The sequence below is a fragment of the Erinaceus europaeus genome, chromosome 2 (assembly GCF_950295315.1).
Source record: "Erinaceus europaeus chromosome 2, mEriEur2.1, whole genome shotgun sequence".
Classification (NCBI taxonomy): Eukaryota; Metazoa; Chordata; class Mammalia; order Eulipotyphla; family Erinaceidae; genus Erinaceus; species Erinaceus europaeus.
In genome coordinates this window covers 6,239,547-6,255,632 of record NC_080163.1, presented here as the reverse complement: position 1 = coordinate 6,255,632, position 16,086 = coordinate 6,239,547, and the positions used below count along the sequence as shown (strand labels likewise).

The following is a 16,086-nucleotide window of genomic DNA, read 5'->3' as shown; positions in this document are numbered from 1 at the left end:
GAGGTCCTGAACACAGCACAGACCTTCCACTGAACGATCATAGAGTCTACCATGCGACTATTTCTGGACCAAGGATAACAGAGCAGAAAACAGCTTTGATGGTGTATTACATGTCATGTGTAATCAATTCATTAAGTATGTGATGACATCAAAAGTAACACTCACTGCTACCTGGTTCACAAGAAGAGAAGCTGGAATCTCAGGAAACAGAAAACATTTATCTAAGATCTTCAACAAGAGGAAGCACTTGGCCAGTGGACTGGGAGGGTCTGGGTCTAGATCCATTCCCAGTCTGACTAGGAGGAGGTCTGAAGCCACAGCTGTCATGTGAGCAGTTTCCAGGAAGTCAAGTCCTGTCCCCAGCAGATCCCACACCCACCTGTCTGTGAGAAGACCCGCTGTGTCACCTCCATGTTGTGGTCACCTTGTCACCCTCTGAGCTGACATCCTGTGCACTTAGTCATTTCTTGGGGTTATTACCTCCTGTTCACAGAAGCTCCACGTCCCCCACAGCCACCAGCCTGGTGTCTCAGTGAGTCCAGGGAGTACAGGGAGGGGACACAGTGTTGAACCATGGCCTAGAGGCTGGGTGTGTCCCTGTAGATGTCTGTGCACACGGAGAGGGGGTTCCCAGCTGACCTGGGAGGATCCCAATTGGTGAGAGTCCAGGAGAAGCAGGGGCAGGTCACAGGCTGCCCAAAGCCTGGAAGAGGGTGCAGGAATGGATGGGAGATGGGGTCTGGGATGGAGCTGGACTGTCCATGTGAGTCCTCACAGGAGTCTTCTGGGTCCAGAGCACCAGGCCCTATGTAGGCGAGTCTCTCCTCCTGCCCTGGCTTCCACCCCCAGCTGTGGGGCTCCCCAAATCTGGGCAGTGGGTGTGGGCTCATGGCTTTAGACAGTCCTGTGGTGAATCTCACATGGAGGAGGAAGGGGGATTCTGGGAAATCCATCCTTAGATCAGAGCTTGAAACTCACCCAGACTCTTCCCCTGGGCCCAGACAGGCTCTGTGGGCACCCAAGGAGGCGCTGATCTCAGAGCCGAGGTGTCTGGGGGATTTGGTGTCACCTGGGGAGTTGGGAGAGGAGGCAGAGCCAGAGAGAGCAGACTCTTGAGGACATCAGACAGCCCAGGTCCCCGGGACATCAGTAACCCACAGAGGCTGGCTACAGTTGCCATGGCTCCTTCTCACTCTCCTTACACAGGGTCAGCGCTCAGTGACCTGTTGCTCCTGTCTCACAGGGGAGGAGGCCCTGTGCCTTGTGAGTTGCCAGTCCCTGTTCAGGGTGCCATTGTGCTGGGGTAGCTTTGCGGGCAGGAGAGAGATGACCAGGGACTCATGACTGAGTGGCATGCATTTCAGTCTTTATTCATGTGGAACACAGAGCAATCTAAACTAAGCTATTTATAATCACAATCCTGTCTTTATATATATACTCGCCCAGTAGGGTGGAAACAGGATGTGATGTAGAGAGGGTGGAGCGAAAAAAGACTGATGGAAATCAGGGTGTACTAGGAGAGGGGGCGGAGCAAAAACCAGTGGTTTTTGAACCAGTGGGGATTAAACCAATGAACCAGTGGGGATTAAACCAATGCCCTGGAGGCAGGGCGGTGCTTAGTTAACAGTGGTTATGTAAATAGAATACAGTGTTAAGCAGGGGTGATTAAACCAATGAAACAGAAGGGGTTTTAGAAGCAGAATTAGAAGCATACCAACATTTCCTCCTTTCTTTTTACCTAATGGCCATAATATCAGGAGTGAACAGACACCTATATCGTACAGGCATTTTCAAAAGAACTGGCACAAGACAGGGAGGAAGAAATAGGAGAGTAGCAAGAACCAGTATGATACCAAGGGGAGGCCTGAGGGGGGCGTTTCTTACCTCAAAGGGCAGTGCCTAGCAGGTGAAAGGGCATTTCTTGCCTCTGGGGGCATCTATTGCCTCAAAGGGCATTTCATGCCTCTGTGGGCATCTCTTGCCTCTGGGGGCGTTTCATGCCTCAAAGGGCATTTCTTGCCTCTGTGGGCAGGACCTAGTAAGGAGGGGGGTTTCTGACTCTGGGGGAAGGGCCTGCAGGCAAGAGGCATGGCATATAGAGTCCCAAGGCTGCTGGCAGCAAAGTCCATGCACTGCTGCAGCCAGTCTTTGAGAAACCCATCAGTGTAAAGGGAAACTGCTGTAAAGTTGTGTAAAGTGTCTAAGAGGTGTACCAGTAAGTCCAATAGAAATGTCAGTCCAAAGCAGATGACCATGGAAGAAATGCCAGGGGATGAAATGCTGCACGTCTGTCTTGATGGGGAATGTCAGCCACTGGAATTCTGCTTTTCTGTAGAGAGTGAGCTTTGGAATCTGTGAATCTGTTTCTTCAGGTAGTTCCAGGTCACATCATTGGTTTCAGGGGGTGTCCAAATGGATTTCTGGGGATTTCATTTGAGCAGATGCTTTTTCATGTGAAGACTTGACAGCTGAAATTCACTTACTTGTCAAACAAAACTTGTAGCAGATTAGAAGTTTACTCTAATTGATAACTCCATTATAATTAGAAGTCCTTTCTAGTTTGATTTTAAGGTTGTTTAAACAGTTTAAACTCAATAAAATGTGGAAAGGTAAACAGAAGAACCATGGTTAGAAGCCTTAGGCATGAAAATCATTAACATAATCATAGCACTATCTGCCCCACCCATAACTCATACAGTTTTCAGGATTAAACCTTTCAGATTTATGCCAAGATGTAAAAAAAAAATCAAAGGAGGAAAAAACAACTTTTTGGATTGTTTCTGGATGTCTCTAGAAATCATGGCTGTTTCCAGCATTTTTTTAAGTCAAGATCATACAGAAATTCAGTCATTCAAATCACTCTCTTATGAAACGCAACTGAAAGCAGAAAGCAAACTTAAGATATTCAGAGAGAACAATGAGGGGGGACTCAAGAGAAAAGCAGTAGGCAGTTTTTGCTTCCTTCACCTTGAACCAGATTATCCAGATCTCACCATGTAGCATCATGAGTCCCCGGAGGGTGTCCTAGTCCAAAAAGCTCTTTGAAATTCCATTTAGGGTGCTTCTGATGGTTCCTATTGGATTGTGGCAGGCACCCATTTTTAAAAATGTCTTCCCATCGAAGAAAGAAAAGAATCAGGAGAGTAGAACTAACCACGTGTCTCCATTCTTGGGGACTGCCAAGGTACTGGATAATGCTTTTCAAGTTAGAGTAGTCCTTCTCCGCGGGAAACATGTGAGAGGAAGTCCAGAAAGTCCCAGGGGAAATCTCTGTGCATCTTCCAAGCTCTATGATCACAGTCATAAGGAACCAAAGTGTGGCCTGGAGCAAAATGCAGTCCTTCTCCTCGGCAAACATGGGAGAGGGAATCCAGAAAGTCCAAGGAGAAATCTCCATGCATTTTCCAAGCTCTACGATCACAGTCATAAGGAACCAAAGTTCCTGGTCAGGGAACCAAAGTCTGGCCCAGAGCAAAATGATGCAGAGACAGAGAAACTGTCTCATGATGAAACAGCAGAGGCTTTGGGAAACCTCTTCATAAGTAGAAAGGCAGCCCATAGTGGATAGGTAGCCAATTTCACTATCTGGGGGATGGGCAGATTAGGTCCCATGTTGGTTGGGCGCCATATGCCAGTCCCTGTTCAGGGTGCCATTATGCTGGGATAGCTTTGCGGGTGGGAGAGAGAGATGACCAGGGACTCATGGCTGAGTGGCACGCATTTCAGTCTTTATTCATGTGGAACACAGAGCAATCTAAACTAAGCTATCTATAATCACAATCCTGTCTTTATATATATACTCGCCCAGTAGGGTGGAAACAGGATGTGACATAGAGAGGGTGGAGCGAAAAAAGATTGGTGGAAATCAGGGTGTACTAGGAGAGGGGGCGGAGCAAAAAGACATCATGAACCAGTGGGGATTAAACCAATGCCCTGGAGGCAGGGCGGTGCTTAGTTAACAGTGGTTATGTAAATACAATACAGTGTTAAGCAGGGGGGATTAAACCAATGAAACAGAAGGGGTTTTAGAAGCAGAATTAGAAGGATACCAACAGGGGGAAAAAAAAAAAAGAAGCATACCAACAGTAAGTCACACCAAGATGAAGGTCCTGTGTGAGGAGGCTCCTGCTCACCAGGACAGGTGGTGTGTGGGCTTCCTGGACAGAACAGATATGAAGGGGGAGGGAACAGGCCAAGGACGCCCTCAAGTTACTGTTTCAAATTGTCGGGGATCCCACCCCAGAGCCTGTCCACCCAGGCAGATGGGAGACGGTGAGGATAGAGGCAGGAGGAGAGACGGGGTTCAGACTGGGAGGCCACAGATGTCCTCACGCCTCAGAATGACTCACCCCACAGAAGCCCCTCTAGTGCAGTGAGAGACCCGCCCTGAGCTCAGGCCTCTCTCACCATCAGCCTCTCCTGCTTTCTCTGCATCACTAAGTCTCAGGGAGGGATCACAGCCTCAGGGCTGGGGGGAGGGGACCCCAGAATTCCCAGGAGCTCAGCCTCAGATGGAAAAGATGCTTCAGTGAGCACATGGGCAGCTCCAGGTCCTCTCTCTCTCTCTCTCTCTCTCTCTCTCTCTCTATCTCTCTCTATCTTTATCTCTATCTCCTGCCCTGCTTTCTAGGAAAGTCTACCAATGATCTGGCTCAACCAAAGAACCATCCCCCTAACAAGTGAGTCAGGGTCCCTCTAGTCTCTGTCTAGAGAGACTTTGATTATCACCGTGGAAGAGAGGATGCTTTAGGAGACTGCTGTCACATATGTTTTTTGACTTTTATCTCCCACAGATGCTACTGGATGGACAGAGAGCCAGAGGCGGACAGAGTGATGAATAGGGAGGTAGGGGCCCTCAGTGCATGCACCCCTGCCCCCCATCTCCTGTCCCCTCTCATGTGTGCGACCATCGTCAGTTAGATTTTGACTCTTAAACAGAAGAAAAGTCTGACTTCCCCTTCCCAGAGGTCCGAGGACCTATCAGTTGGTACCGGCAAGTCACGGAACTCACAGAGAGCAGCCACAACATGGTGCTTGAATCCTACCGCTGGGCACACGCAGATAGACAGACAGCTCTTCCATGGACACTGCCCTGGCTCCCCAATCTCAGCCAGGTGGGGTCACCGTGAGCAGCTTGGGCTGAAGAGCTGAGCCTTCACCAGATAGTTATTTCTAAAATCTTGGCCTATCAGGGGCCAGGCGGTGGTACATCTGGTTAAGTGCTCACATGACAGTGTGCAAGGACTCAGGTTCAAGCCTCTGGCCCCCACCTGCAGGGGGGAAGCTTCATGAGTGGTGAAGCAGGGCTGCAGGTGTCTCTGTCTCTGTCTCTCTCTCCCTCCTACTGTGTCAGTTTCCCTCTGCCTCTATTCAATAATAAATAAATTCATTAAAATCTTGATATAACTACGCAAAATTCAGCAGAGCTCCCTTCTACCTCTCCTTACAAAGCAGGCAAATTTAGAGGTCCACAGTCTTTACAAGGGCCACTCATGATGGACCACTGTGGGCCCCAAACAGAAAACCCTGGGGCCGCCTGGCTTCTGCTGCACTGCCCCTTATGACCATGTCTCACCCTGCTTTGAGGAGATCGGTTCACAGTTAGGTTCTAAAAGTCACTTCTGAGAGCAGACAGGAACATGTGCTGACTCCAGAACTTTCCGGGAAGTCAGGTGCATCTGTTCGGAGCACGTCATGGCAAAGTCAGTGCCGGGCCTAGGGAAGAACTCAGTCAGGTCCCCTCAGTGTCTTCCTTCATCTTGGAAAGGGATCTTGACAGTGAGGCTGGAGACCCCACAGGGACCACCCCGTCCCCCCACATGGGTCAGTGCTACTGGTTCCTGCACAGGAGGCAGCCAGGAGAACAAAAAAATCACTGTGTGAAATATGCCACCCAACGCCAGGTGGCTGCATGCCCATGTGAGACCTAGGGAGCAGTGCAGAGGACAATCCAGGTGCACCCGTAGTGGTCTGTGGTCTGTCCTGGCCGAGCACGGACTCAGGGGGGCTGAGGACCTAGCATCCTGGGGGCACAGGGTGGCAGCTGGGGGTGATGAAGTGAGCTGACCCTGTCCTGTCCTGGGGAGCTGTGGAAACGCATCCCTGTGGCAACACTCCCCTAGACTAACTCTGCCTCAGAAGAAGGATATTGAAATTGAATAAAGAGGATGCTTGGGCTGAGTGAGGTCAGAACAGTGGCCAGGAAGGACAGGCGTGAGGAGGGTCTTCAGCAGAGCAAAAAGGGAATCTTGGAGAAGAGAGGAAGTAAAATAAGGTTCTGAAGAGGGTTTGACCCCAGCTGATGAGAGCCCACATACATGTGCACGTGCAAGGCTCCAGAGCCCAGGACCCTCACTCACTGGGGGTGCAGGGACAAGGTTCCAGAGCCCGGGACCCTCACTCACTGGGGGTGCAGGGAAAAGGCTCTAGAGCCCGGGACCCTCACTCACTGGGGGTGCAGGGAAAAGGCTCTAGAGCCAGGGACCCTCAGTCACTTGGGGTGCAGGGAGAAGACTCCAGAGCTCAGGACCCTCACTCACTGGGGGTATAGGGACATGGCTCCAGACTCAGGTACCCTCACTCACTGGGTTTGCAGGGACAAGGCTCCAGAGCTCGGGGACCCTCACTTGTGAAACCTCACAGGGAAGCTCAACTCCATTCGCTCTGGGGTTCCGCCAAGGAGCTTCCTGGAACCAAGCTCTCGGAGAAGGAACTGCTCCTGGCAGGGAGATGAGAAGACACTCTGAGGAGGGACATGACCTCACACTTCCTGGGGACTTCAGTGTCATGAGAATCTCCCACAGGAGGCTGAGCGACTGAGGCCGGGCCGACTGAGGCCGGGCCAAATAATGATCCCTGGAGACACCCTCCTCCTCTGTCTCGGTGAGTCCTGGCTATAAGCGGGTTCACAGGGGGGGACAGGGAAACCCCACAACTACCAGGGTGCCCTGTAACACGAGGCCTGGGTGGTTTCCCTGGAGGTTCTGCTCTGCACTGTGGAGAGAGGCTCTGCCCAGCCTTCTGGAGCTGTGTCTCCCCAAGTCCAAGTAGTTCCGGGGGCTTGGTCATCTCTGATACACAGTACCGTGCTGTCCCTGTGATGAAATGAGAGCTCGGGGCTGGATCCACACGCTGACGGCGGAATTTGTCTCAGCTCTGGATTCCTTTTGATTTACCAGAAACCTGCTCATCTCTGGCTCATGGTGGTGCTGGGGACTGAACCTGGGGCCTCAGAGCCTCAGACATGAAAGGCTTTTTGCAGAACCACTGTGCTTTCTGCAGCACTGTGGAAGATGGAAGATGATAGAGAGGCAGATAGACAGGTAGATAATAAATGGATAGATAGATAGATACACAGATAGATGGATGGATGGATGATGGATCACTGGAGAACTGTCTCAGCCACCTAGACCCTCTCCCACCAGATGCCCCAGAGACCAGAGATTCAGTCCCAGGCATCGTCTGTGCCAGAGCTCAGCTGTGGTCTCTCTCAGTCTCTGGTCTCTCACTCTGTCTCACTCCCTGTCCTCATCACTCTCTCTTCTGAAACAAATACTCTGAAACCAAGGGAGAGCAGAGTCCCCCTCCCCCCATAATGAGACAGGTTGCTGATGACCCACGTGTGACAGCTGGTGTCCTCAGGCCTGACCTCCACCACCCTCGCTCACTCTCCCTAGTGCTCTGCCTGGGCCTCGGACTCCTCACACATGCAGGTAGGTGCTTGGACTCCCGCTCCCCGCGTGGCAGCTCTGGGGGAGGGTCTGAAGCCTGCGTGCACTCCGGCTACCCCTGCTCCCCGTGTGAGCCCCCGGCCCTGCTCACCCCTCCATCCGGGGCCTCGCTGGGCTGTGTGCCCCAGTGTGTATTTAAGCCCGTTCACAGCCACAGGAAGAGGAAGCAGGGCTCAGAGACTGCCCAGCACCCACCCGGTGTCACAATCCAGCCACCCTGTGCGCCTTGCCGAGCCTGCAGTGGGCTCTGGGTCTCCCTGCATGGCCTCCTCCACCCGCTATGTATGTGCCGCTGGCTACTCTGCCCACTACTGCCGGAGCCCTGATGGGGGCCACACCGCCCAAACGTCTCCTGGTCTGGATGGCAAGTCACCACATTGCAGATGTCTCTACCTCCCGCTTAACCTGCTCTGGGGCCTACTGCAGACCCCTGCCCACTGCCCCAGGTCTCTGAGCACACGCACACACACACACACAGGCACACACACGCACAAACATACACACACAGGCATACACACGCTTACACACATGCACACACACAGGCACACACACATGCTTACACACATGCACACACATAGGCATACACACACACACACACACACACATACAGCACAGCCTGTTTACAAACTGGGACACGATTTAGTCACGAGAAGGGTGGCCCCGGGCTGGGAGACACGCCTGGTAGAGTGCACACTTACTTGGCTTAAGGCCCCAGGTTTGAACCCTCTTGAACCACAAGAGCATCTTGTGCTGGGGGTGGGGTGCTGGGTGCTGTGCTGTCTGTCTTCTCTGTCTGTCTTTCCCTCTGTCTTAACAAGAAGTTTAAGGAGGGTAGGCGGTAGCTCCCCCAGCTGTGTGCTCACATCCTCATGGTCAAGGACCCTGGTTCGAGCCCCACTCTCCCCTGCAGGGAGGCTTCACGAATGGCGAAGCAGGTTTGTAGGTGTCTCTCTGTCTCTCCCTCTCTGTCTCCTCCTCTTCTCTCTCAATCTCTCACATGCATGTCACGTTTAAAGACAGTGGAATCATGCCTGCGCTAAGCCTCAGTGCCGAAAAGAGAAACAACAGGAAGGACACAGGCTGCCATGAGTTCCCAGACGCAGGACGTGAAGGGTGTGGCAGCCAGCGGAGGAGCAGGGCGGGGCCCACTCCCGGGAGGAGTTGTGGAGTCTCCTGAGAGGGTCCCGGGGCTCTCATCCCAGGATGAGCAGTGAGGGGCCTGGTGCAGGCAGCTGCTGTCACTCAGCCATGGGCTCAGCAGTAACAGCATTTTACAAATATTTGATTTATTAATTGAGAGAGAGAGAGAGAGAGAGAGAGAGAGCCCAGAGCACTGCTCAGCTCGGGCTTATAGTGGAGCTGAGGATGGAACCTGGGACCTCGGGCATGCAGGTCCTGCGCTCTGAGAGCTTTATACCATCTGTGGGCTTTATACCATCTGTGCTTTACAGCTGGGAGGTGGCAGAGTGGGGGAGCCCAGCATTGAGGGGGCCTGGCCGCATGTGAGGAGAGATGCCCTGGTCCTCCTCATGCCTGCTCTCACCACACCCTCACATCTGTCTGTCTGTCCACACAGGAGCTGCAGGCTCCACACAGCCTCCCCTGCAGCACCCCCACACACACACACAGAGGAGGCAGCTGCCCTCGGGGAGCCTGAGTGGGCTCTGTTGAGTGGGCTCTGCTTGCTTGCAGGCGTTCCCGCCCCAGCTCCCACCATCTCGGTCTCGCCGGGCCCCGTGGTGCCCTGGAACCAGTCTGTGCGGATCTGGTGCCGGGGGCCGGTCTCCTTCTTGTACCACCTGGAGCTCCAGAGAAGCCCTGGCTCGGACCCCGAGGTGGTGGGGCACACCCTGGGGGCCAGGAAGGAGGCCGAGTTCCCCCTGCAGCGCATGGACGCTGGCAAGGCCGGGAGCTACCGGTGCCGGTTCCAGGGCCCGGACGGCTGGTCGGAGCACAGTGAGGAGCTGCAGCTGGTGGTGACAGGTGGGGAGGCCGCCAGGGGAGGGACGGGGGGCAGATGCCCTTCTTCCCAGGAGAGGGACAGGGGTGGGGTGGGGGCAGATGCTTCCTTCATGGGAGAGGGGTAGGGCCAGACGCCCTCTTCACAAGAGAGGTGTAGGGGACAGAAATCCCCCATCACAGGAGAGGGGTAGGGAGCAGATCCCCCATCACAGGAGAGGGGTAGGGGACAGACACCCCATCACAGGAGAGGGGTAGGGGGCAGACAGCCCATCACAGGAGACGGGTAGGGGACAGACACCCCCCATCACAGGAGAGGGGTAGGGGACAGACACCCCCCATCACAGAAGAGGGGTAGGGGGCAGACAGCCCATCACAGGAGAGGGGTAGGGGGCAGACACCCCCCATCACAGGAGAGGGGTAGGGGACAGACACCCCCATCACAGGAGAGGGGTAGGGGGCAGACAGCCCATCACAGCAGAGGGGTAGGGGGCAGACACCCCCATCACAGGAGAGGGGTAGGGGACAGACACCCCCCCATCACAGAAGAGGGGTAGGGGGCAGACACCCCATCACAGGAGAGGGGTAGGGGGCAGACACCTCCATCACAGGAGAGGGGTAGGGGGCAGACACCCCATCACAGGAGAGGGGTAGGGGGCAGACAGCCCATCACAGGAGAGGGGTATGGGGCAGACACCCCCCATCACAGGAGAGGGGTAGGGGCAGACACCCCCCATCACAGGAGTGGGGTATGGGACAGACACCCCCATCACAGAAGAGGGGTAGGGGGCAGACACCCCATCACAGGAGAGGGGTAGGGGGCAGACACTCCCATCACAGAAGAGGGGTAGGGGGCAGACACCCCCAATCACAGGAGAGGGGTAGGGGACAGACACCCCCCATCACAGAAGAGGGGTAGGGTGCAGACAGCCCATCACAGGAGAGGGGTAGGGAGCAGATCCCCCATCACAGGAGAGGGGTAGGGGACAGACACCCCATCACAGGAGAGGGGTAGGGGGCAGACACCCCATCACAGGAGAGGGGTAGGGGGCAGACACCCCCATCACAGGAGAGGGGTAGGGGGCAGACAGCCCATCACAGGAGAGGGGTAGGGGGCAGACACCCCCCATCACAGGAGAGGGGTATGGGGCAGACACCCCCATCACAGAAGAGGGGTAGGGGGCAGACACCCCCATCACAGGAGAGGGGTAGGGGACAGACACCCCCCCATCACAGAAGAGGGGTAGGGGGCAGACACCCCATCACAGGAGAGGGGTAGGGGGCAGACACCTCCATCACAGGAGAGGGGTAGGGGGCAGACACCCCATCACAGGAGAGGGGTAGGGGGCAGACAGCCCATCACAGGAGAGGGGTATGGGGCAGACACCCCCCATCACAGGAGAGGGGTAGGGGCAGACACCCCCCATCACAGGAGTGGGGTATGGGACAGACACCCCCATCACAGAAGAGGGGTAGGGGGCAGACACCCCATCACAGGAGAGGGGTAGGGGGCAGACACTCCCATCACAGAAGAGGGGTAGGGGGCAGACACCCCCAATCACAGGAGAGGGGTAGGGGACAGACACCCCCCATCACAGAAGAGGGGTAGGGTGCAGACAGCCCATCACAGGAGAGGGGTAGGGAGCAGATCCCCCATCACAGGAGAGGGGTAGGGGACAGACACCCCATCACAGGAGAGGGGTAGGGGGCAGACACCCCATCACAGGAGAGGGGTAGGGGGCAGACACCCCCATCACAGGAGAGGGGTAGGGGGCAGACAGCCCATCACAGGAGAGGGGTAGGGGGCAGACACCCCCCATCACAGGAGAGGGGTATGGGGCAGACACCCCCATCACAGAAGAGGGGTAGGGGGCAGACACCCCCATCACAGGAGAGGGGTAGGGGACAGACACCCCCATCACAGGAGAGGAGTAGGGGACAGACACCCCCCATCACAGAAGAGGGGTAGGGGGCAGACACCCCCCAACACAGGAGAGGGCTAGGGGGCAGACACCCCCCTTCACAGGAGAGGGGTATGGGGCAGACACCCCCCATCACAGGAGAGGGGTAGGGGACAGACACCCCCCCTTCACAGGAGAGGGGTAGGGGGCAGATCCCCCCATCACAGGAGAGGGGTAGGGGGCAGATACCCCATCACAGGAGAGGGGTAGGGGACAGACAGGAGAGGGGTAGGGGACAGACACCCCCTTTCACAGGAGAGGGGTAGGGGGCAGATCCCCCCATCACAGGAGAGGGGTAGGGGACAGACACCCCCCCTTCACAGGAGAGGGGTAGGGGGCAGATCCCCCCATCACAGGAGAGGGGTAGGGGACAGACACCCCATCACAGGAGAGGGGTAGGGGACAGACACCCCCCTTCACAGGAGAGGGGTAGGGAGCAGATCCCCCCATCACAGGAGAGGGGTAGGGGACAGACACCCCATCACAGGAGAGTGGTAGGGGGCAGACAGGAGAGGGGTAGGGGACAGACACCCCCTTTCACAGGAGAGGGGTAGGGGGCAGATCCCCCCATCACAGGAGAGCGGTAGGGGGCAGACACACCCCCTTGATGGGAGAGGGACTGGGGCTGGTTGGTGCTCTGAAATTTTGAACTAGCTCCCCATCTTAAAAAGCTGATCTTGTGAGCCAGGAGGAGGTATAGCCAGTTGAGGGCACCTGCTACACTTCACAAGGACCCAGGTCTGAGTCCCCACTCCCATCTGCAGGGTAAAGTCATGAAGCAGGTCTGCAAGTATTCCTCTCTTTCTCTCTCTCTCTTTCCCCAGCTATCTATCCTCTCTCAAATTCTGACTGTCATATTAAATAAAATAGGAAAAAATGTCTAGGGGAGATAGCCCCACCTGTTAGAGCTCAGACGTATTCCCAGAGGCCTCAGGTTCAGTTCCAGCATCAGCATGCCAGAGAGCAGAGAGGGACTCTGGTCTGGATCGCTCATAGTAAATAAGTAAAACTGGGGCTGCTTGGTGACACAGTTGAGTGCACACATATCCATGTGCAAGGACCCAGGTTCAAGCCCCACCTCCCACCTGCAAGGGGGAGCTTCACCAGTGGTAAAGCAGGGCTGCAGGTCTCTCTCTCTTTCTCTCTCTTCTCCCTCCCCTCTCAATTTCTCTATCTCCATCAAAAAGAAAAAAAAAAGAAAGAAAAAGAAAAATAGAGAGGGAGAGAGAGAAAGAGAAAGGGGGGCAGGCAGTGGTGCACCTGTTAAATGCACATCTCACCATGCACAGGGACCCAGGTTCAAGCCCCTGGTCCCCACCTGCTGGGGTGAAGCTTCATGAGGGGTGATGCAGGTGTCTCTCTGTCCCCCTCTGTCCCCCTTTCCCCTCCATTTCTGTCTGTCCTGTCAAAAATAACGTAATCCATTTGTTAAAAAAAAAAGAAAGAAAAGGGAGAGGAGGAGAGGAGGGAGGGAGGGAGGGGAGAGGAGGAGAGGAGGGAGGGAGGGAGTGAGGGAGGGGAGAGGAGGAGAGGAGGGAGGGAGGGAGTGAGGGAGGGGAGGAGAGGAGGGAGGGAGGGGAGAGGAGGAGAGGAGGGAGGGAGGGAGGGGAGAGGAGGAGAGGAGGGAGGGAGGGAGTGAGGGAGGGGAGGAGAGGAGGGAGGGAGGGAGGGGAGAGGAGGAGAGGAGGGAGGGAGGGAGGGGAGAGGAGGAGAGGAGGGAGGGAGGGGAGAGGAGGAGAGGAGGGAGGGAGGGGAGGAGAGGAGGGAGGGAGGGAGTGAGGGAGGGGAGAGGAGGAGAGGAGGGAGGGAGGGAGTGAGGGAGGGGAGAGGAGGAGAGGAGGGAGGGAGGGAGTGAGGGAGGGGAGGAGAGGAGGGAGGGAGGGAGTGAGGGAGGGGAGAGGAGGAGAGGAGGGAGGGAGGGAGTGAGGGAGGGGAGGAGAGGAGGGAGGGAGGGAGTGAGGGAGGGGAGAGGAGGAGAGGAGGGAGGGAGTGAGGGAGGGGAGGAGAGGAGGGAGGGAGGGAGTGAGGGAGGGGAGAGGAGGAGAGGAGGGAGGGAGTGAGGGAGGGGAGGAGAGGAGGGAGGGAGTGAGGGAGGGGAGGAGAGGAGGGAGAGGAGGGAGGGAGGGAGGGAGTGAGGGAGGGGAGGAGAGGACGGAGAGGAGGGAGTGAGGGAGGGGAGAGGAGGAGAGGAGGGAGGGAGGGAGGGGAGAGGAGGAGAGGAGGGAGGGAGGGAGGGGAGAGGAGGAGAGGAGGGAGGGAGGGAGGGGAGAGGAGGAGAGGAGGGAGGGAGGGAGGGAGGGGAGAGGAGGAGAGGAGGGAGGGAGGGAGGGAGGGGAGAGGAGGAGAGGAGGGAGGGAGGGAGGGGAGAGGAGGAGAGGAGGGAGGGAGGGAGGTAGGGGAGAGGAGGAGAGGAGGGAGGGAGGGAGGGGAGAGGAGGAGAGGAGGGAGGGAGGGAGGGGAGAGGAGGAGAGGAGGGAGGGAGGGAGGGGAGAGGAGGAGAGGAGGGAGGGAGGGAGGGAGGGGAGAGGAGGAGAGGAGGGAGGGAGGGAGGGAGGGGAGAGGAGGAGAGGAGGGAGGGAGGGAGGGGAGAGGAGGAGAGGAGGGAGGGAGGGAGGGAGGGGAGAGGAGGAGAGGAGGGAGGGAGGGAGGGGAGAGGAGGAGAGGAGGGAGGGAGGGAGGGAAGGGGAAGGTAAATCTTGCCCTCTCTTGTCTCTGCCCTTGCCCTCTCCTTCAGGCTTCTATGACAAGCCTCTGCTGTCTCCAGGGGGGCCGCTGGTGGCCCGGCTGGGGGCGCGCCTGTCCCTCCGCTGCAGCTCCCCCCACGCCAGGTTTGATGGATTCTCCCTGGCCAAGGAGGGGGGGGCCCCCATCCCCGCCCCAGAGCGGGACCCGCGGGGGGCTACTTCTCCCTGGGCCCCGTGGGCACTAGCTCCTCTGGGAACTACAGCTGCTACGGCTGGTTCCACGGCAGCCGCTCTGTGTGGTCGGAGCCCAGCGAGGCCCTGCAGCTGGGGGTCACAGGTAGGCGGCCACTCCGTGCCCCCCACCCCCACTGCCCCGGGTGGCCTCAGTGACAGGGCGGGGATGAACTGAGAGTGGAGGGGTAGAGAGACAGGGAGCTACCTGCCACCCTGCTTCACTGCTCATGAGCGTCCCCCTGCAGTGGGGGTGGGCAGAGGGGAAGCTGCTCCTGTGCAGGGGGAGCAGGACTTGAGCCCAGGTCCTTGGGAAGGGTGATGTGTGTGCTTAACCAGGTGTCTGCTGCCTGGCTCCCACATGGACTTGTCTGGGTCTCCCGGGGGTACCCGCTCCCCAGACAGGAGGGGCTGGTGGGCCCTCTTCCCAGGGGGTGGGCCTCTGCAGGTGGGGCTCGGGAGGGTTGGGGGACCCTGCAATGACCTTCCTGCTCCCCTTTGTTTTCATGTCCAGATGCTGGCGGAGGGGCCCATGCGGTGGAGAACTCGGTGCGGCTGGGCCTGGCGGGGCTGGTGCTGGCGGGCCTGGTGGGCCTGCTGGCCTGGCACCCCTGGGGCCCCAGAGAGCCCCGTCCAGCCTGCATGGAGGCCGCAGGAACAGCGGGCAGAGTGGACCTTCCGCCCCCGCCCCCTGGGGACCACGCCACCTTGAAGCAGAAGTGGCAAGGCTCCAGGACCGCAGGTTTCATTCCCGGCACCACTGTGAACCGGAGCTGAGCAGAGTTCTGGGGCAAGCAAGCAAGCAAGCAAACTATTTCCCTTAAAAAGTAATAAAATGATTACAAAACCCCAAATAACCACAGCAGGTGACCTGGCTTCTCACTGCCACACCCCTTCTCTCTCTCTGTCTATCTGTCTCCCTGACTGACCCACCCCTTCTCTCTCTCTGTCTATCTGTCTCCCTGACTGACCCACCCCTTCTCTCTCTCTGTCTATCTGTCTCCCTGACTGACCCACCCCTTCTCTCTCTCTGTCTATCTGTCTCCCTGACTGACCCACCCCCTTCTCTCTCTCTGTCTATCTGTCTCCCTGACTGACCCACCCCTTCTCTCTCCCTGTCTATCTGTCTCCCTGACTGACCCGCCCCTTCTCTCTCTCTGTCTATCTGTCTCCCTGACTGACCCGCCCCTTCTCTCTCTCTGTCTATCTGTCTCCCTGACTGACCCACCCCTTCTCTCTCTCTGTGTATCTCTCTCCCTGACTGACCCACCCCCTTCTCTCTCTCTGTCTATCTGTCTCCCTGACTGACCCACCCCTTCTCTCTCCCTGTCTATCTGTCTCCCTGACTGACCCACCCCCTTCTCTCTCTCTGTCTATCTGTCTCCCTGACTGACCCACCCCCTTCTCTCTCTCTGTCTATCTGTCTCCCTGACTGACCCACCCCTTCTCTCTCCCTGTCTATCTGTCTCCCTGACTGACCCACCCCCTTCTCTCTCTCTGTCTATCTGTCTCCCTGACTGA

General features: G+C 56.9%; 1 protein-coding gene across 10 annotated transcripts; it reads left to right on the top strand.

Moving 5' to 3' along the window:
* The first annotated feature begins 6,719 nt into the window (after positions 1 to 6,719).
* On the top strand, positions 6,720 to 15,769 carry LOC132533562 (immunoglobulin alpha Fc receptor-like). Of its 10 annotated transcripts, none has more exons than XM_060175725.1 (6): positions 6,720 to 6,882; positions 7,629 to 7,712; positions 8,582 to 8,665; positions 9,423 to 9,713; positions 14,385 to 14,671; positions 15,080 to 15,769. In XM_060175725.1, the coding sequence occupies exons 1-6, from the start codon at positions 6,849 to 6,851 to the stop codon at positions 15,275 to 15,277; spliced, it is 978 nt and encodes a 325-aa protein (XP_060031708.1). In that variant the 5' UTR covers positions 6,720 to 6,848; the 3' UTR covers positions 15,278 to 15,769. The 10 variants fall into 10 exon arrangements, with proteins under 10 accessions (XP_060031708.1, XP_060031710.1, XP_060031711.1 ...); XM_060175727.1 differs by having other exon boundaries at positions 6,723 to 6,882; positions 7,677 to 7,712; positions 15,080 to 15,766; XM_060175732.1 differs by having other exon boundaries at positions 6,744 to 6,882; positions 7,604 to 7,712; positions 8,641 to 8,665; positions 15,080 to 15,757.
* Positions 15,770 to 16,086: the final 317 nt, after the last annotated feature.

Coding starts and splice junctions, on each gene's coding strand:
- LOC132533562 (XM_060175725.1), top strand. CDS start 6,849: ATGATCCCTGGAGACACCCTCCTCCTCTGTCTCG. Junction 8,666..9,422: donor CTTCACGAATGGCGAAGCAG/GTTTGTAGGTGT, acceptor GCTTGCTTGCAG/GCGTTCCCGCCCCAGCTCCC. Junction 14,672..15,079: donor CCTGCAGCTGGGGGTCACAG/GTAGGCGGCCAC, acceptor TTTCATGTCCAG/ATGCTGGCGGAGGGGCCCAT.